General features: G+C 45.3%; 1 protein-coding gene across 3 annotated transcripts in view; it reads left to right on the forward strand.

Annotated features, from left to right (window-relative positions):
- The window catches only part of MICU1 (mitochondrial calcium uptake 1), a 120,890-nt gene that overhangs the window by 90,706 nt on the left and 9,818 nt on the right, over positions 1–20,366 (forward strand). For all 3 annotated transcript variants that reach the window (XM_085302047.1, XM_085302049.1, XM_085302048.1), the window contains 2 exons: positions 10,022–10,159; positions 16,696–16,804. In XM_085302047.1, the coding sequence (XP_085158173.1) occupies positions 10,022–10,159; positions 16,696–16,804 (247 nt within the window). The remainder of the gene's footprint in view (positions 1–10,021; positions 10,160–16,695; positions 16,805–20,366) is intronic.

The raw sequence follows: 20,366 nt of genomic DNA on the forward strand, positions 1-20,366 counted from the left end.
GGCTCTCGTGCTCCTGCAGTGAGATGAGTGGTCCACCAAGGCGGATAGCRGGGTGTTTTGCTGGATACCCTGGAAATAAAACTTTAAGAGGGGTTTTTTGATTGAGTCTGTTGTCACACGTGTGCGTCTGGAGGCTCATATAGCCAAATCAATCAAGTAGAAAGAATAAGCTTGTCAGAATATGCAGCTTGTGTAATGTGCCTGCAACTGAGTCAGCTGAAAGCCTGATAATTCCTAAAGGTGAATGGGGAGAGATCGAGGTATCTGCATGAACATTAGTGTTGGTCAGACAGTCGAGACTGAAGCCGTGTAGCTGCATCAGCCTGGGCCGAGAAGCCCTGTGCTGAAGGCATCGGGTCCAAGCTAGCTCGTGTCCGGCATGTGTAGGACACAAGCTGGGTTTTGTGCTTTTCACTCTGCAAAGRGGAGAGGAACCCTCTGGGAAGCTTTCAAGGCTTTATTCTTATTGCRGAGCAGTTACTCGTTTGTAGTGTCCCAATTAGTGCACCAAAATAAAAGCAGACCTTCAGAGAAGCTTGTTTCGCTGTGAGTTTTCCATCTTCCCATGGACGGCAAGTGCAGCAGCTCTCGGAGCAGGGGGAACGCGCTGTAGCAACCACAGAAAGCCAAGAAAYGTCTTCCACCCCGTGTGCGCTCCCTGCTTCCCAGGGCAAGAGTGGCAGCTGGCTTCTTAAATACAACCTTGAAACAAAGACAAAAATGAATCCTGGATGGTAAGAGGAGACCGAAACTGCTGATTGTCAACTTTCAAATGAACTCTTCTCGTGCCRGGTATCTTCCACTTGGGCGTCATCCTTCGGCTATATGATCAAATTCAGTTGTTGTACTCTTAATCCCCTTTATAATTCTGAAGACGGAGCTGTTCTCTACCTCTGCGTGTTGCCATCTTCAGTTCCGCTCCYGGCTTCGCCACCGTTGCTGCGTTAACGATGCAGGAGCAGAAAGCGGGCACTCCGTTTCCTTTCCGAGACTGGGTTGGAAAGTGCTGCAGGCTCTTTCTTGGTGAATTGAGCAGCGAGGTCGAACAGGAGCAATGTAAACTCAGTGAAAAGCAGGAAGAGTTGTACTTTCTTTTTATTATRAGGTTCTTGCACATGCCTGTTCCACGGAGACTGCGTGCGATGGAGTGCCCCATGCCTCCGGAGCTGGGATGCCCGCAGGCTCCGGTGTTTTCCAGGCGTGTTTGATAAGCTCCCAGAGCCGCGATGTGCTGCTGCCTCTGGGAAAAACTCTTTTGCAAGTACTGATTCCTCTCCTTCAGCTTCTGTTCATTTCCCTCGCCCCCTGGCATTTCCGAACGCAGAGCTTTTCAGCGCTGGCAAGAAGTTACTTTGGGTCACGAAGATGAAGTTAAGGTTTGGCCGTCTTTTTGTAACCTTTTTAAATTGCTCGTTCAACTGTAACAAGTTGCTGGTGGTTGGAATTTAATTTTTCCCCCTCTGGCAGGCAACGRCGCAATGCCAAGGTCAACGAAATGTCCAAAACAGCTGTCAAACACCTGATCTGCTGGGATTTCYGCGTCAGGCGGCCAGAGTATGGATGTGCTCCTGCCTGTGCCTCTGCAGACGCTACAATTTACTCCAAAACCTTTTCTTTGCACCAAGGAGGCTTGTGSATTTGGGGAAGGGGGGGTAATTTTCTTTCCCCTCTGTCATAGTTGAATATGCAACTTGACAAGAAATCCTGACAACTTGCTTCTCCGGAACAGTCACCTGAGGCAGCGCTGCAGCAGTTTGCAGATAAATAATGTATTACAGCTTGTCAAACAAAGCTTTGGGCAAATACTGTTTTAAAGGGTCATATATTGCAAATCTGAATGCGACCCTACAAATCATCATTTCCCAGATGCTTTTGAGCCCTTATTGTATGTGCACAAGTGCCTCAAAACAGGTCGCCTTTTTCAAATGCCCCTAAACTGATGGAATTAATATTAGCAATATTTGTGGTGTTGATGTATGTTTGAGCAGCATAAATGAGCTCAAAAATCATCCCTCAGTGCTTCACTCTACAAACTAAAAGTCTTCTAAAATAAAAGATTTTAGGGCATGTATAGGTTTTGATTTCTCTTTAGGAGAGACCTTCCCCATAGAATTAAAAGCCTGATAAAATATGGCTAGATACTGTGTTAAAATGAGTGTTTAAAGGGAATAGAAATTATATTGCCAGGTTGCCKTGTTGCAAATAGTTTGAACTTCAGAGATACCTATATTGAATTTGTGGAAGATTGGTGCAGGGATTTTTTTTTATTATTATTTTATTTTATAATGCATCTAAAAAATGAGAAAAAAACTAAACTTCAAGAAAGTGACCTTTGCAYGGTGCGAGTGCTATGCTTCATGATACTTGTGTGGTTAATATCCCTTTTAAACCTGTCTGGTGTGACCACATTTCATATTCTGTCTTTGTGTTTATAGCGCAGCAAGGTCACGCAGTAACTCTCYGGTGAGCCCGTGTGCTTCTGGAGCAGCACAGCAATAAGTATGGACATAATTGGATAAAAAAAGCAATTCGGTAGGAGTCCCAGGGAGTCCCTGGCTTGCAATCAGGCCCGTGGCAGAGCATCGCTGCTCAACTTTGTCACTGTGGCTTGGTGGTTCGTAGTCCTGTCGTGGGAAATCGATGGAATATATGTATATATTCAAGTCCCAAACCACAAACTGAGCTGMTTTCTCAAAGTTCCTGCCCCAGGGCTGCTGGGAGGGTTATACCTCAGCAGTAATACTGAATAGAGGTCTCCTGAGCCTACTGTAGCTGGGTGTTAATAGCGTTGTGATTTTTTTTTTTCTTTTTTTTTTAAAAAAAGGGGGGGGCAGTAATACCCTTGCCTCTGCCGTAATCTTGCTGCTCTGATTCCCAAGAGCGTGAGCTCAACTTGAATGGCCGTCAGGAGGGGTGGCGCAGAAGGGACCGGCACCCTGTTTCACTCCGTCGTCGATCTCCTAAAGCCGTGTACGACCTGAAGAGAAGCAGTGTCATGCCAGAAGTGATGAAATGTGCCACRTTGTTTTTACAAACACAGAGAGGGCAGCTTGTTCCTCCTGAGATGGAGGCAGCTGGTGCTGGGATCTCTTGATTTCCAGGCTGTGTGAGCTGAAGAACAACCAGAGTTTTGCACAGGACCTGTCTTGCAGCAAAGTACTGCTCGGGTTAGGGTCATGAGTCTGGCTGTGGCCGGGACCAYGTGTTTAGAAGAAGTCCCGTGGAGCCGGAGAGGAAGAGCATTGTGGTATAATCTGCCCAAAGAAGATACTACTTTGTAAGTGGAGTTTAGTGTTGCAGCTTGTGAAGTCTTGTGGTCTTAAGGTAACTTTGGGGCTCTCTTGTGTACAGAGGGCTTCAGCTGTCCTGTTAAGTCATTAGCCTGGGGGGYTCTTGGGTGGTGCAGAGCTGGGTCTACTGTGCGCTTGCCTGTAGCCCAAGTCTTTGCAGCAGGTGCAGACAGGCAATGCACAGGCGAGAGATGTGGGGGGTTTTTAACCAGGAAGAGTAACTTTAACTTGTTAGGTGTGTAGCCCTTGTGCTGTGTCACAGCCTCCACCAGATTTTGGGAGGAACGGGGTATGTGTACAAAGCCATAGCGATACAGCTCGGCTTCAGTGTGGCTGCACGTTGGGTCCCACCGCGAACTCTGTGCTCTGCTACACCTCACTTCTGGCCATCRGTGCTGGTGGTGGCGACAAGCTCTAATGCTTCAATTTGTTTTCCTTTCGTCATCCTAAAGGCTGTGATAGTGCCTAGCCCTTAGCAGCTTGACAAAATTGGGGGAAAACATTAGCCCCAGTTAAAAAAAAATAAAAATAAAACAACTAATGCATGGGGGAAAAAGTCAAAACCTTCAGATCTGGGGCACTGTCTTTTGTAATGAAGAATGCCAAAAAATGGCTCAGTAGCTATTGTCCTTGAGTATTTCTTGGTTGTCTGCAGGGCCCTGGCTCCCTAGGAGATCTCCTGCTTCCAACACACTCAAATAATTTTTCTATTAGTTTTCTGGCGGAGTTACTGCCGAGCGGTCCTTCAGGCTCAGTGGAGCTGCTTGTTTATTTGGGGAACGTACCTTCTTGTATGTCAAGTGGGGTTGACGGATGACTCGAATTCTTAACAAGCTATTGAAGGAGAAGAGTCTGGAGGCAGCATCGCTTCTGGACGGCTTGAGCAGCATCCGTTCCTTGCCCGGCTCGGGTGCTGGCACTCTGTGGCATACGCAGCTTGCSTGAAGACTGGTGCTGTTATCGGCTGGGATCCCCAGCTCGCCGCTGGCACTGTGGTGCCCGCTTCATCTTGTGCTCGGAGCCTGGGGCTTCCGGTCCGCGCAGGGAAGCGCGTCTGTCCGGACTTGAATCGTCGTGGTATGTCACTGGGACAGACGTTAAAATAGCGAGACAGCTCCTGTGGCTTAGAGGGAGCCCCCTTGTATTATGTGCCCAAGAATGTGTTCRATGATGCATAAAAATGTTTATATCTCTTATTTCATGTTTTTTCATATAAAAACCCAACTTCATTGGCTGCACGGATATTCTGGTGGGATCTTTGGAGATAGCTTTTTTTGCCTTTTCTGGGTGGCCTGTGCACTCGGTGCRTACTGCAAGCGACAGCGGATAGTGGGGAAGGAAGCCCGTGGAAAACGTAGCTACTCGCGCCTTTCATCCACGTCACCGCTTCAGGAGAGAACGGCCCCTTGGAGCGTGCTGGCTGAAGGCCGTAGCACCTCCCAAATGCTGGCAGGAGGTTTTGTGTTTATTTTTATTTAGCTGTCTGTATGGCCTCGACGTTGGCAGGTGGTCAGGAAGTAGCTTGGGGGTGTCATTCCTGTTTCCTTGGGTATTGCTTGGAGAAGAACCTGAGGTCCGTGCTTGTGTTGTGGTATGTGGCATTACAACCACGCGTTTCCCTCCCCTGTCCATTACGYGGGTCTTTCGGCTCTTGCTGTTCTGGGTGCAAAGCGTTCTGGCCCTCTCCGCTGGTGCGAACRGAGCCTGGCTCCTTGCATCTGCTCAGAAACCCATATTTTTCAGAGTCAAATGCCTATTGACTTTTTCTATTTTGCCTCCATTTGCTTAAGCAGGTAGTTACGATCTTGCATGCCATTTGAACGTGTGCCAAGCGCRACCATTGGAAGGGCAATAGTTACGCTAACTTTCTTCTTTGCAAGGAAAGCAGAAGAGGGAAGCTGCTGCAGAGGCCCAAAATTCAGCGGGCAGTTGGCAGAGGGAAGGAAACTCGCTCTGCGAGCGCRAGGTTTGGCGTTTATTCTCGGACTGCGCTGCGCAATGCCGAAGCGCCCGGGCGTTTTGGCTCTCCSGTGGCCGCGGACCCTGCGCTGCCCCGTTACGCACAGCTCGTTCCGCTAGGTTTCTGCAGCATGGAGGTAGCGGTGCAAACACCCCAACCTTTGTCTTTAAGCAGTTCTTTATGCTTGCAGTCTCTGAGGGAAAGGGTTTCGAGACTGAGGCTTTACGGAGAAACTTCCTGTTTGCATCTTTTTAATGCCATTGGCTATGACAAGCTTGAAAAGGAGAAGAGTCGGCTGGAAAGAGAAATCTTCCCTTGAGGAGCGGCAAACCGAAGCCTGATCCTTCCCTGAAGGAGGGATATCCTTGGGGGAAGTTAAAATCTGCTGATTTACATTTTCTTTGGRCAACGCTGGACTGTTGCAGCCGAGGCAACACGTTCTGCCACGTGGGATCTGAATAAATGGCAATTCAGCCCCTACCCTGAGACGCRCCAAGTGCCAGGTCTGCAAATCCCTCATCCTAAAGACGTGACGCTGCTCGTACCTCCGGAGCACGTGTTTAAAAGACTGTCCTGCCCTGTTTCCTGGCAGAAACAGTTTGCGGCTGAGGGCAGCCGCAAGAAAGAAGGGGAAGAACCTGGTGCCTGTCCGTAGGAAGTTGCAACAGTCRGACTGAAGATGTTTCTCCTGTTGCTGTCTCGCAGCCTGGGTGCTCTTCAGAGGCTGACGTTTGATTCCTGCGGGAGAAGGTAATAAGTTAGTCAAAAAACAGCGAACTTTGGAAACGGAAGGATTACAGTCGAAAAAAAAACAGCGAACTTTGGGAGCAGAGGGATTACAGGGCTGTCATTTTCTGATGGGTTCTCGTGTCGTCCTTCTCCGTTGCACAACTAGGGGCGTGCGGAAGCAGGGGAAATGCGCTCTTTTTATTTGCTGTTAGCTTTCCTCATTCAGTAAAGCTTTGCCTCCAGACACTGAAGCTGATCGGATGTTCAGGGATGTCTTGTTGCTACTTAACTACTTAGCAAATTATCGCCGTGTTTGTCTAGCCAACGTGACGTCGAGACAGAAAGCTAAGCTAGAGAGCAGCTTGCCTGCCTTTCGRCTGATATTGGAAAGAAACACGTAGGGGCTTTTGATGAACGTCGGAAGATGCTTGTTGTGTTTTCGGCTAGTTTGTTCKGCCTCCTGGCTCGGGGAGGGACGCTCGGGACCGCTGCACCGTGGTATCGGGCGGGCTCGGCGGCGTGCGGGTGCAGCGGCCGCTGCTGGCACCAAGCGGCCGCAGGTGGGAGGTGTGCGAGCCGCCGGCGGGCTGCCTTTGCCRCTGCACCCTGCGGCTTGGAGACGGGTGTTAATGGTGTAGGTGAACGTGATTCTCTTTTCTTTTTTTTTCACAATCTTTTTACAAGATTTTCACATGCAAGTCACCTTAAGCCTCTTTAAGAGGCTTAAGCTGCTTTTATGAAGCATCACTGGTGCTGACGTGTTGGGGAAATAAAAATCAGCCAGATTTCTGTCCTGAGGAAATATGTTTTGCATCATATCTTCTGCGTCATCTTTAAATGATGTACACCACTTGCCCCTTTCAGAATGAACTTAAACATATCTGATGCTCCTTCAAGCGAAGTTTGGGCTTTCCTTCCCCTTGCCATCATTGCATGGCTGCTTGGCTACTGGCTTTTTTGCAGTTCATTAATGATTCTATTTGAAGTTGGAAACTGGTTATTGGTTGGTCAGATCAGCCTAACCATTTGTCAGTCTGTCTTGGCTGTCCTTTGCAGTGAGTACTGCTGCCTTCCTATATATGTAGGAGTATAATACTTGATTGCCAAACGTTGATTTGGGGAATCCATGAGAGAGTTTTATTTTAGGGGTGCTCTTTTTTAAATTGGACAAAATGCAAAATAATTCCTTGTTTTTCTTTTTCTTTTTCTTTTTCTTTTTCTTTTTCTTTTTTTTTTTTATGTAGTTATGTTGTTTGGCCTTCTTACTACTGCCCATAACAACCACCTGCAGAAATAAAAGCTTGGAGCCAGTTTTGGAACCCACTGGGAGGAGGGAATGGGGTTGGTCTTGGGATTATTTTATGCTTTAAAGAGATTCATAGAAAGAAGTGATTTTTACATTCTTCATCGTAAAGAGATTTGTTTCGTCTTTAGTTTGTTCTCTACTTTACTTCCTTGTACTTTAATATGGAATTTGTTAGTTTTACCTGGCGCTGAAAAGAGGTTAGACTTTGCCTCCGGAAGGGCTTTCCCTGCCTGTCTTGGCTAATGCCTTTGATGCTTGATGCAATACTACCTGTAAACTTTGGTTTTCCCTATAGTACGGAAGATCCTCCAGTACCTTGTCTAGACTAGACTGGCCAAACCCCAAATTTGCTGTTTTGTTCCACCTCTGTCCACGTTTTCACTGTGTGAGCAGCGGTTAAAAACACACYGAGTAGCACAGGCTAGAAAACTTGTCCAATATGCTGTTATCTTAAACCGGTCAAAGCCGCAGGAGAAATGGATGGGTAGAAAACATCTAGTGTGGTCTCCTGGTGTAGCTCTRGTTTAAAATGATTCTTTACCCTGCTGGGGATGTCCCAGGCCACCAGAAACTTGGAGGTAAAGCAGAGGAGCTGCAAGGGAGGTCTGCTGAGGAGCACAAGGGCAGTTTGAGACAGGAGCTATAGCTCTGTGTTTCTGGCATAGGCTGAAGTGTGGTGTAGTCAAAGTCCGTAAAATAATAAATAAAAGTRTGAAAATGATGCATAAGGAATAGTAATTCCCTTTTTCAGTGCTTGGTCGCAGCCGGAACTGGGAAGGGGGGAAGGAGGCCTTGCTACCATTCTGCKTTTAATCTTGGTGCTCCTGGTAAGACTTCTTCAGAGCGATGTTAGCGTCTACCTTTGCTTGATCCAGCTGTTCCCCCCTATAGCACCAAAATAGCACTGAAGGGCTGTGTGTGAGATGGGTCAGGAGGAGAATGAAGACTCAAAGTGTGGAGTTTGAGGGTTTGGACACAGTATTGATTATGAAGTTTTATGCCACTCTTGATCATTATAGACTCTTTTCCCATCACTCATAAACATGAAAGAACCTCTTCTTTCTAAGGTTAGTGAAGAACCTATGCTTTTCCTCCCACTTCAGGTTTTTCTTTCCTTTCCCCAGCCTTTGAGAAGGGAAGAAGTCAGCATCTCGGGTCATGAGTAAATCCCAAAGTCTGTATCAGACTACTGGAAAAGTTTCCACCTTTTTCCCAAATGTTACTTGGCTATTCAAGTGAGAGGTGCTAAGGTCAGTCAGATCCTCCTCCCTCGGACTGAGGCTAGAAATAGCTGTTGCGTATCGTTCTAAATCTTGAGTTTTTAGCAGTCAGAATATTTGCTTTGGCAGCTAATTTTAAGTAACTGTTTTAGAGCTGAGCTCTGGCCCTGGGGCTTCAAAGGCAATGGGAATCCAAGGATATGATTTGGAAAAATCAGTAAAGATCTGGCCTGTATGCTGTTAACTAAAAGAAATGCCCGCAACTTGCCATTACCATAGAAATTGGAACAGCTTGTTTACTAGCAGCCTGGTCACTTTATAGCATAACTAAAGACTGCTGCGTATTAAAAGCTCATCTAGTGAGGAGGGTWTGGAGCCCTGCTGCACACAGTTTGAAAGCAGCCCTTGCCTCGCTGCTGGCTTTCAGCTCCCCAGCGCCTCCACCTTGATCTTAGTTGGATGGATCGGTGGCTTTTGTGCTTGATGGGTAATTAAGTACAGAAATGGGACAGAAGTAGAAATGGTTAACTGACCAAGCCAAGTAATGTCTAATCAGTTTGTTACTCTGGAGCTAAAGCAGTTGTTSCATAGGTGTTTAGAAGTGATTTTTTTTGTGAAATGTGACTTCTCCACCCTTCCTCCAGGCTTGTGATCAACTGCAGTTTAGATCAGATATTTTCCAATAGGGAAAACYAGAGAACCTAATTTGAATGTTGGAGGGATTAGTCGAAGAGGAAGACATTTCTCTGCCAAAAGACTTGTGGGAGGTTTTGCAAGGACCTCCCAGCAGCTTTCATAGGGGTCACAGTCCTGAAGGGATTTGGGACTAGGAGAACTTGCTAGGACTTAGGAAGGTGAGGTCTCCACAGCTACATCCATCTTTCTTTGCTGATACAGAGCTTGGAGCAGAGATGAGCCAGAAGATGGGAGTTAATTTTTTTGCAAGAATTTTTCTCTCCTGGCTTATTAGCAACCAGGCCTCTTTATAGCAGTCACCAGACTGCTCCTATATGTGCTTCTTTTGAAGTGCGCATTTGCACATCCGCTCAGCCTGGCACAGATCTCTGGATCAGTCAGCAAGGCTGCAGCAGCAGCCAAATCCTTTGGGTGTTCATTTACACTTCCGAGTTGGAAGCACATGTGAAGACCATCTGAATAGTTTCTTTCTTTTCGCTCCTTTGGAGACCTGTGGACACTAGCTTAGTTTCAAGTAGAAATACTACCCTGCTTCTGCAAGCATAGCTCTACAAATATGGTGCCCCTATGAGATAAAACTGGGAGGTCAGGTTACCAAATCTTTTCAAAAGATTGTCCTGGGAATAGCATGTAGGGAAAATGTGGACTGGCTGATGGAGACTGTCCTGGCAGCATGTGAGTGTTCAGATGTGTTAGGATTCCTTCTTGAACAGTGTTTCTGATGGTTATTATTATTGCAATTATGACACATTTTTATGCCCTTCCTGTTGAAGRAACATTCTGCTGCACGATGTTTTCACCTTCTGTTTTCCCCTTCCAGTTTGAGCGGCACGATCCGGTGGACGGGCGGATCACGGAGCGCCAGTTCGGCAGCATGCTGCTGGCTTACAGCGGGGTGCAGTCCAAGAAGCTCACTGTCATGCTGAAGCAGCTCAAGAARCACTTTCAGGACGGAGAGGTCAGTGCTGTTCACAGCAAATCAGGGAAGCTGGGGTGCGGCCAACCCCTGTTGTGCTGAGAAATGAGCTGATAAACCGAGTAACCTTCRCTGGTGGCGATTGCCACGGGCTCATCCAGTGTAAGTGTAGTTGAGGATGCTTGATAGCAGATACGGACAAAATTTGGGGCAGTTTCGTGCCAACACTGTGAATAGGGCCAAATTCAGGARAGTACTGTTCTCTCTAAGCTGTAGGTTGACACGCAAGGGTCTTCCCCCTGCAGTAAGCAATCTCTAYCTCCTGAAGAAAAGCACCTACACCTTTTTAAACAGGGCAGGGAGACATGCTGACTTTGCAGATAATAAATTCTTTAAGCGAGAGCAAGGCAGTTGTCAGTGTCCAGATCAGACCATAGGCTTGTCCATATTCAAATACATGCTGTAGTTTTAAAAACCAATATTTGCTGAACAGCACTCTAGGGCTGGAGCCAGGATAAACATTAAAGATGTGTACTTAGTCACTGACGTGACCTTGGATTAATTAGCTGCCATGACTGGGCAGCTTATTATTGTTATGAACTTACATGAAAAATTATTTGAATTACTCATTATTTAGAGARGAACAAGGCTGCAGTGCAGATCCTGTACTAGTTCATCTAATGAGAGACCTTGGAATAAAACATCCATACTGAAAGGACATTTTTTATAAGATAGGGTGCAAAGTGACTGCAGTGTTAGAAATTCATGTCTGCTTCTATAAAGATGGATTGTTCTTTCCTTAACTACATTATGAACAAGCAATTAAGCAAAATGAGAGCGGATGGAAGGTCTCTGCCTGTGTGTTGGATAGGTCTAAGTGTTTTTGAGCCACTTCCTCATGATGCCAAAGCTGTCATTTATTTCTTAACTGTTTTAGATGCACAGTATCTTATGAAATGCAAGAATTGGCACTAGTCTAGTCCTTTTTGGTCCCTCTTGTGCCACTTCAGGCCCAGATGATGCTCCTGCCGCTACACTGTTTGTCAGTGCCTTTGGGAACTGATTGTGTGGCTTCAAAGGAGTTTTGATCTCAACCAGCACAGCACAGAGGCCCCTYGTTCTCGAGCGCCACCAAAACGCTGATTTTGCTGGAATTGCGAGYGAAACCCCGTCCATCAGCGGTATTGGTATTTCGGCATCTTCTCAATCAGTCTCAGCATCAGGTGGAAGCCCAAACTCTGGGGCTATAACGATGCATTACTTTAAGACAAACAGTGCCAAAAGCTATCCAGTTAAAAACTGGAGGAAAACATAAGCAAGCTGAAAGAAAAGAGTCAGAGTGGAGTCTGTGCCAGCCCATGCTCCTCTGCCCTGGGAGCCCTGCTGGCTGCAGCTTCTCAGGGCCTTTGGCTCTGTTGATGAGGCCTGGCAGAGAGCATCTTTGCACAAATTTCCTCATGTTTTTATAGGGAAATGGGCTCCCTAAGAACCTAAAGGGAAGACTGTCGCTGGCGAGTTCCTATAGCTTGGCCTTACTTTTTAACCTGTTTATTGCTGGCTTGACTTCCAAGGTTGCAGTTTTGCCTCCACATAATTGATTTTGGAGTGAGATATTCGGATTCTGCTTTTCTAATACCTCTGCTTTCCTTGAGCTTTAACAGTAACTTTTTTTTGCATGTGTGTCAAAATATTTTTTAAGTTGGTACCCGGGATGTGTGCCTAGCAGGAAACATCAGCTCTGCCTCAATGTTACATTTCCAATTGTCAAGTCTTTTGCTTTGATTTGTTTTATATATATATATAATATATATATATTTATTTATATATATATATACACACACATATATAAAAAATATGTGTGTGTGTGTATACACACAAATAAATACAATTGAAAAACAGTAGGCAGGTGTATGAGAAATTAGGKAGAAGGAGTTATTTGGGGAGAGTTTCCCTTCAGCAAATATTTCCCATGTTCCATGTGGAAGTCAAGCTGACATATGTGACAGAATAACTTTAACTTATTCTTTATCCCAAAATTGGAGGTGACAGATCTGTCAAAAACAGTTTCTATTTGTAGATAGCAACCATGTTTATAACCAGTTTCTCTTTCTTTATTCCAAGGACTTCTGTGGAGGTAAGCTGGGGAACAGTACCAAATTTGACACTTGCAAGAACAAGAACTGGTGGAAAACACGTAATCCCTAGGCCAGGGGAAATGAAACACCCAAAGCCCTGAGATCAGACAGCCTCTATTAGCAAGTACAAGGTGTTCAACGTTGTAGGGCGATGTAAAGGATGAAAAAAATGCCAGCTGCTTTTCCGTTGGAGGCAGATAAACCCTCTAACAGCAAGGGCATTTCAAAGCCAATGACTATGTAGGGGACTAGGGAAGTGAGGCAGCTATAGCATCCATTTCAGCACACTTTAGCTCACAAAATCCAGTCTGGTGTCTAACGTCGCGTTGTTTTTGTGCGAGAGAACCTTTTCCTGAAAGCTTCCCCCTTCCACCAGCATTAGGGTATTTTAGAATACAGTATCCCGTGCAGGTTTGAATACAGCGCTTTGTATCTAAACATGCCCTTTATTTCTAAGGGATCACTGTGTTGCAGCTGTTAATGTCTTTATGTGGCTCAACATTTTCCCCATTTCTTTAGAAATAAAACTGCCATGGACAGAGTGATGTTAATTGCTCTTAGAGCTTCTTTCTGGGTAGTGTATTCAGGAAAGCACTTGCCAGGATTGTTTGGTAAATGAATAATGAATTTGGTATCAACAAAAAGAGCGGTCTTGYGCTTGAGCTGCATGCCAGAATTGCTTCTTTCTCTGTAACTGAGACATCTGCAGAGCYGGTGGCTGCTTCAGCCGGGCTGTGTGCAAGTCGCAGCCCACTAAAGGGCAGTGCAGCCAGCACTATTCACTGCTCTTCCCTCTTCTCCCAGACCTTTTAGGAATGATATGTTTTCTTGTATTAATTGGTCATCTGCTCTATTTTCTTTTTTCTTGAGGGAGAGAAATCTCCCATCTTACCCTGAATGCATGAATTCTACGTGTTTCTTGGCACTGCCACACTGATTTGTTTAAAATTGCATATGGTCTTCCCCCTCAAGTTTTACTTGCATAGCTGCTTTTCTCCTAGGAATGGACTTGATCTGTAGCATTCACAGGCAATTATTGGGTTCAGGTCTCCCTAAGCACTGGAAAATCAAGCTGAGTCTTCAGAAACGATTTGTTCAGGTTATCTTCTACATGTGCTTCAAGGGTGTTTTTATTAATGTATGTGTTGAAATCGTAGAAAGCAGGTGTGAGATGCAGTGCGCTCCAGCTGCAAGCCGAGTTCCTAGGTGGAAAGTATCTTTTGCAGATGGTGTTTGAGCCGTCCAAAGACACGCGCTCCAAACAGAGGGATGTTTCTGGGGCGTATCTGCTGGTATAGCATTGACTTCTTTTCACTGTCCCAGTAACAGAAACGCCTGCTCCTCCTCCCTGCCCAAAGCACTTTTCTCCTCTGAACCAAGCAGCATGCACAAATAACACTCTGAACTGCATCGCTTTCATCAAGCTGGAGCTATGTCTGGAAAATATCTCATGTCACCTACCACAAATGTCTTGAAAGAAATGTTGGTCATGATCTCTCAATCACTATCCTCATCCTYGCCAGAAATGCATTTTCTTGTGATTCCAAGTTAACACATGCCCATATTTTATAATGAAAATACCAATTGATCTTTTAACAGTGACATGAGTGACTTACGAAGAGCCTAGCAGTGTTGACAAACACATCAACAGGGAAGAGATAAATTCCCATATCCAACCTTCTGACTGATAAAGGAAATCATTCATGTCTATCAATTTGTCAGTAGAGTTCTGAGGTTATTTCTTTTTTTGTAATTGGAAGGAGTCAGTGCTCATGCCAGACTGCAGAGTTCATCGGCAGTATCTTAGTTTTCATGATACTGATGACATTTGTGCCTTAGAGATGCTGTACATTTATCTGCAGGAAAGCCCGTGTTTGTAAGATACCTCCGTTCGCCATTGCTTTTGCTTTATCAGCTGGTGAGAAGAACCACAAGTTTACGTGTGTAAGCAGTAAGCTTTTTCCTTCTCTCTAGAAGCTGCTTTGCATGAACAATGCTGCTGTTTGGCCTTGATATTTGCTATTTCACAGCAAAGTTGCTCTTTTTAGAGCCTGAAGCAGTGCTTTGGCAGAAGAATCTTTCTTCCCCTTTATTGCAAACTAGTTTATCAAGTGTTGTTGGACAACCTGACTGCTATCAAAACTGAACGAATTAGAGTAAGCGGGGGGGGGGGGTCATTTTTGTCTGCAAGTAAATAAAATTAAAATACAAGAAAAAGTCGCGATGTTTTTGTGTAMGTGATAAGTGATAAAGAAGTGATAAAGCTCTGGAACTGATGTCAATGCTATCAAATCATAGCAGCCCGTCAGCTAAGTCAGAGCGTGGTTTCTTTTGTTAGCCTTAAGTGGCCAAATGAATTCTGATTCCTGCAGGTTTTCCAGACTTTKTTTCCTACTGTGTTCCCAGACAGTAACGTGTCAATCTGGAAATGCGCTATCTCAGTTCCACCTCTAGCAGGGACGACTTTGGATAGGTGTCTGACTTGCGATGGTCTTTTCTCTTGGAGATCCAGTTCCTTTACCCAGTTATAAAAGGGAACGTGCTAGAAATGTATTCATTTTTGGCTTTTGACAATACGTTTTGGCTTTTGAAAGGTAACCGAATGCTGCAGGTGTGTGGCAGTGTCTAACAAGCATATCTGAAATCTTTTCCACCCTGGTATTGGTAACTCCAYGCTGTTCATTTAGTGAGTCATTGGGATACTCCTGAAAAAGGACTTCTGAGGGTCCCACTGCCCATACAGGTCCTTGTGCTGGACGGCAGGAGAGGCACRAGGTCCGTCACCAGGAGGCCTGGGCCCGTGGCTGTGTCCATCTCTGCCGCTAGACCTCTCATGTTAACGGTGCTTCAGCAAGGCAAAGCAGAGCCATGCAAGGCCCAGCGAGAGTCGCTGTGCTCAGAGCATTCAACGCTTGCCCTCACACTATGGGCCACCAAGCACTGGTGGTGAATTCAGGGCTGGTTTTGGTCCTGTTGTCAGGAAGGGACCTAAAGCTCTTCTGCAGGCAGCCTCATCCTTCTCTTTCACAGGTAAATGGCACACAGCTAGGTTCAAAATTCACCATTTTTGATAGTTTCAGGCAGGGTATGGGATAATTTCAAGGAAATGTCCCTAAATCAGAGCTTACTAAATGCCTCAGGAACATCCCACCYGATGTCAGCACCTGTTTGGAGGCATCTTGGTTGTTCATATGTATGTTGCTCAAAAACAGAAGTCTTTTTGCAGTTCTYGGAGCAGTAAGTACCTGGTATGTTTTTGCTAGGACAGTATTTTGATTAATTCTGCAGTACAGCTCTGAGCAACCGGTTTCTTGGGATGTGGAGCAGGCATATACTTGGAAGAAAGCTCCCCAGACAGTAACTGGAGGGGTTTTTTAGGTATGTTATTTACATGYGCATTCTGCTAACTCATCCTTTTTGCTCTGGAGTCATGGATCCAGCAGTGACAAAAGCTGCAGTTGCTAGAAGCGAGCATGCTGTGGGATGTGTATGAACCAYCTTGCAATATGCTTAATTACAGTGAAGGTGGGAACAGGCTGAAAATCTTCAATGGTAGATTAGCAGTCTTTTATGTAATTCTCTTACTTAAAATTCTAGAGGCACTGTGTCTCTGTAAGATGATAAAATTTTTTTTTTTTATTTCAATGTGATAGGTCACCTCTTCCCTGGTTTGACGTAAAGGGTGAATGTGTCGAATGTTTTGAGCAGGGTTACAAGAGATCATATAAATTTATATTTGACGGTACCAGCTGGATGTGTCCTGTTCAAACTGCAAATCTGTGTTGTATTATGCATGGGATTTTTAGTATCTCAGTGTATCAGTCTGTCTCGTTAGACAGGATAGGAGGAGCCTGAACTTGAACTCACCTTGCTATGCTGATGTATTACTCCAAGGAGYATGCGAGTGGTGATGAGCCAGGTGATGATGTACCTCCCCTGTGCCGTGTGCTGGGGGCTGGCAACGTTTGGAAGTTGTTCTTATTCAAGCACTGCTACAGTTCTGCTGGTGTTAGCCAGGGGAAGAGGATTGCTAAAGCCAGGACTCGAGAGCTGTGGGACTCGGTCTCAGAACCGAGCTTGCCAGCAGCTGCTCTACCTTAGCGCTCATGTGAGTGCTGGCCTTACGTCGACAGGACTCGGGAAGGGTCGCGGGTTGGTTCCGCTCAATTAAGARCGTGCAGCTTATCACCATTGCGATGATGGAGCTTTTGTGTTTGTCTATCCATCAATTGCACTAGGACATGGCAGCGTGATAGGGGAGGGTGTCTTGGGATGTGCTTCCATGGCTGAACAGATGGCCAGGCCAACTCAAATGTGTCTGTACGTGCTGCGGTCAAGCCCTTGAAATAGTTTCATGCTGTTGAGTTACTTTGTCATTTGTAATCTGAGCACTTTCGCACTCTTTCTCCTTAACTGTAAGATGTACTCTTTTCTCTGTTGTAGGGGCTGACGTTTGAGGAGGTAGAGAACTTCTTTACATTTCTGAAGAACATAAACGACGTGGACACGGCTTTGAGCTTTTACCATATGGCTGGAGCTTCCCTTGATAAAGGTATTAAAACTTATGAGATGGACAGAGCCTGAAAGCTTAGGGGAGTGCCACGTAACAAGTGGTGTTATCATAAGATCTGTCCAGTGTTCTCTTGTGGAGTTCCCTGTGACTTGTGTGGCTGTGTCATGAGCCAGTAGTGGAGTTTCTAGTAAATGTGGTTTGCTTTGGCCTTGCTTATAGATAAGGGGTCTTATCTCATGGCCAAATGCTGCCCTTACTGATCTAAAATCAAAGTAGTGGTGAGTACCTCTGGAGCATCCAGACCTGATGGAGGATGGAAGGAGAGCGCTGGGTGGGGACCACACCTGCATTTGCTTGCGGGCTCTGTCTTTTACTTGGGCACGCTATCGAGTACCCAGACTGAACGTTAAAGTATCTCCAGAACAGGCTCTCTTCATAGAACCCAATAGTTCGGAGAGAACATGGCCATGACTCAGAAGCTGGAGTTTCCCAGAGAGATTTGTAACGGTATGGTTTATTGATCAAACCAAGCCGTCTGCTTCCTTGTCTCACCATACATTTCCTCCTCTGAAGTAATCCATCACTGATATGTTCTCAGGTCTGAATGTACTGAAGTTCTGTACCGTACATTCGAAAAAATCCCTTGAATTCTTTGTGGTCTCTGTTTGTCACAAGTGCATGCCTGTCTTGTGACTAGGTTTCTTTTTGAAAGAATACTTTTCAAATGTCAGACTGGGAATATAACAAAAAACAATTTTTGAAGTTTAGTGGAAACTTGTGTTCTCTACTTAAAAAGTTAAAGCTAATTTATTTAGGCAGCTGCAAAATCAAATGTTTTAGGAATAAGTTCTTTGAACTATTGCCATTTTGGGAATATTCGGACGTTAATAGGTTTTGGGGCAGTAGAACTACAGAGAGTCAAACGTGTTACRTCTCTTCTGTGTGTCGACAGCCCTTCTTTGCTTTGATTTTTTTTGAGCTGTTCTGTACTCTTTAATTTAGATCATTGTATCTCAAAGCTTAAACATAAAAGAACCTGATAAGCTCTTCATTTTGTTTAAAAGAAAAGGGGAGCAAGGTATACTGTGAATCTGCTGCTTCACAGAGCCCTGTCTGCAGTATACCGGGAGCAGGTAACAGCTCAGAGAATCCAAATTTCTCAGACTGTCTGTAACAAATTAGTGGTTGCAGCGTCATGTATTTGTGGAATATTTAGACCCACATACAGTTGGTAAATCATTGTAATTGCTGTTTTATTATGCGCAATTAATGAGTTTGTGCTGGATCCACAGACCTTGATCTAGGACTCCATTGGCTGAAATAAGAAACCTTGGAGAGGCTTCAGGCTGCTTCGCTTCTCCAGGAATCAGGTGGATCTGGAAATAGCAGGGAAAGGTCTAGTCAACACCCATTTGGCAATTGTAGAAACAAGGAAGGAGAAATCCCTGTTGATTTGAAAAGTCAACAAATATAAGAATTACTCTTCTTTGGAAGGAAAAAAAAAAGGATAGTTTGTGCCCCATAAATTGCTCCTAGCATAATGCAGCAAGCTCTCTTGTTATAATTTTAGAAATATTGTTTAAAATGAAGCAGGAAAAGCAAATAACACCAAACAAGCCACAGCTTGGCCAACTCTTTCTCTCTGTTGAATTAAGGTAGGCTATTGTTTTAAAGAGATCATAAAATTGTATTTTAATGAAGCTCAGAATAATACATAGATTACTAGTTAGTCCATCTTTGTTTTTTTTTCCAAAAACAAAATAGCAGTTCTCTTAATTCATGAACAAATCATATTTAGGAGAGTTTCCCAGCTAGCTGGCCTGGGCTTGCAGCTGGCAGCAGGGCTGGAGCTGAATTCATCACTTCTTCCCCTTTTGAAGAGAGTGTGAATTGCACTTTTTTTGGCACCATCTGCAGCCAGACTCTCCAAGCAGCTCTTCTGCTGGCAGCAGGAGACAGCAATGAGATAAATCCCTTGTATTTTAGGGCAAGGCAGAGACGCAGCTTGATAGAGAACATCAGCTAGGCAGGGGGACAGGGGAGAGACTGCATTTTCCATCAGACTAGTGGTCTGAAAATATAGTGAAATATCTGCCCCAAAGCACTCCTCCCTTCATCGGTGAGTGAGAAATGGCCCAGAACGTACCCTGAGCCATTTGAGGGCAGACCCTGCTATGTATTAATATTCTGTAGCCATACGGGTGATSTTTTAAAGAAGCTAACAGCAAAATGCTATTCTGTAAAATTGAATTAATGGAAGATGTCTATGGTATTTGTGTTGTACGTATGAGCTTTGGAGATGGAAGGGGTGTACAGAGTTAAATAAACATAGGAGAAGGGGTTGAAATGAGGACAGGAAGGAAGGAGTACCCTTCGTGGAGCCTCGGGCAAGCTGGGATGAGGCAGGGAGGAGGAGATGGTGGTAGGGAACGGCTGAGCCTTGTGCTCTGTTTCAGGTGGATTAGACAGCTGTCTGGGGAGGGTGAGGGGTTAATAGAAAACACTTTATTTGAAGGATAGAGCTTGAAATGGCTGCACACTTAACAGGGAATTTGGAAAAAGGTAGAGGTGAACTTGAAGTGCAGTAGGTATTTGTCATCAAGCTGCTGCTTTTGTTTTAGTCTACTCTGAGTTGGATCAAAGGAATAATAGTCCCATGTGAAGGCATAACTCAGCTTGCTTATGTGGAGTAATCCTGTGTAGTCAACCCTGCTGAGGCTGGAAGGCATCTCTGGAGATCATCTAGTCTCCCTGCTCAAGCAGGGTCATCTTGAGCAGGTTGCCCAGGGCCATGCCCAGCTGAGTTTTGAAWATCTCCAAGGATGGAGACTCCACAACCTCTCTGGGCAACCKGCTTTGGTTTGCCTCAGGCAAGCCCTCCATCTCATCTGCTCAGGAGCTGGGTAAAATAACRTTCAGGGGAATATCGAACCAAACGCTTGCTTTGCTGGTAAAAAGAAAGGGCCATTTCCATTTATGTAGCCTCAAGTGGAAGAGTCTAGCAGCAGAGAACGTGTATGAAAGCACGGGTGAGTGTTTATGATTATTTGTGGGAAGAGTCAAATACTGGAATTGTGTCCCGCAGAGGTGAGTTGGGGCCACGAGTTGTTGCCCAGGCTGCCCCTCTCACCAATGCACTGACGTGCGTGTCCCAAAGGAGACTCTGCAAGTGCTTTGTAGCCAGCAAGAGAGACCTGGAGCTCATTTGCCCTTGGGTTTTAGTGAATTCACGGTTGCAGGTGCAGCTTTGCAGAGCGCTGGTGAATGAGGCGAGGACTCGGCAGCAGGTCTCAGTGTGACATTGTGTATTGCCCGGACCAAGCGGTTGCCCTCGACAGGTGGCAGGAGGCTTTTGACCGAAGCTGCACGAGGAACTTGAGAAGCAGCTCTGCTATATGGAGGAGCGAGATGTCGGGCCGGGCTCTGTTATTGCAGAGGAAACCTGTCTGCCAGGCTTTATAACCTGATAAGGAACCCCAGGGACAAGCTCTCTGCACACTGGCAGCTCCTAACACATTGAGTCCTTTTCCATTGAGAAACCATTTTCTGTGCTGTAATTTTTCTTTCTTTACTAATTTATGGCTGTGAATATTATATAAAC

Source organism: Rhea americana, unplaced genomic scaffold, assembly GCF_003343005.1.
Source record: "Rhea americana isolate MKP2758 unplaced genomic scaffold, rheAme1 scaffold_183, whole genome shotgun sequence".
NCBI lineage: Eukaryota > Metazoa > Chordata > Aves > Rheiformes > Rheidae > Rhea > Rhea americana.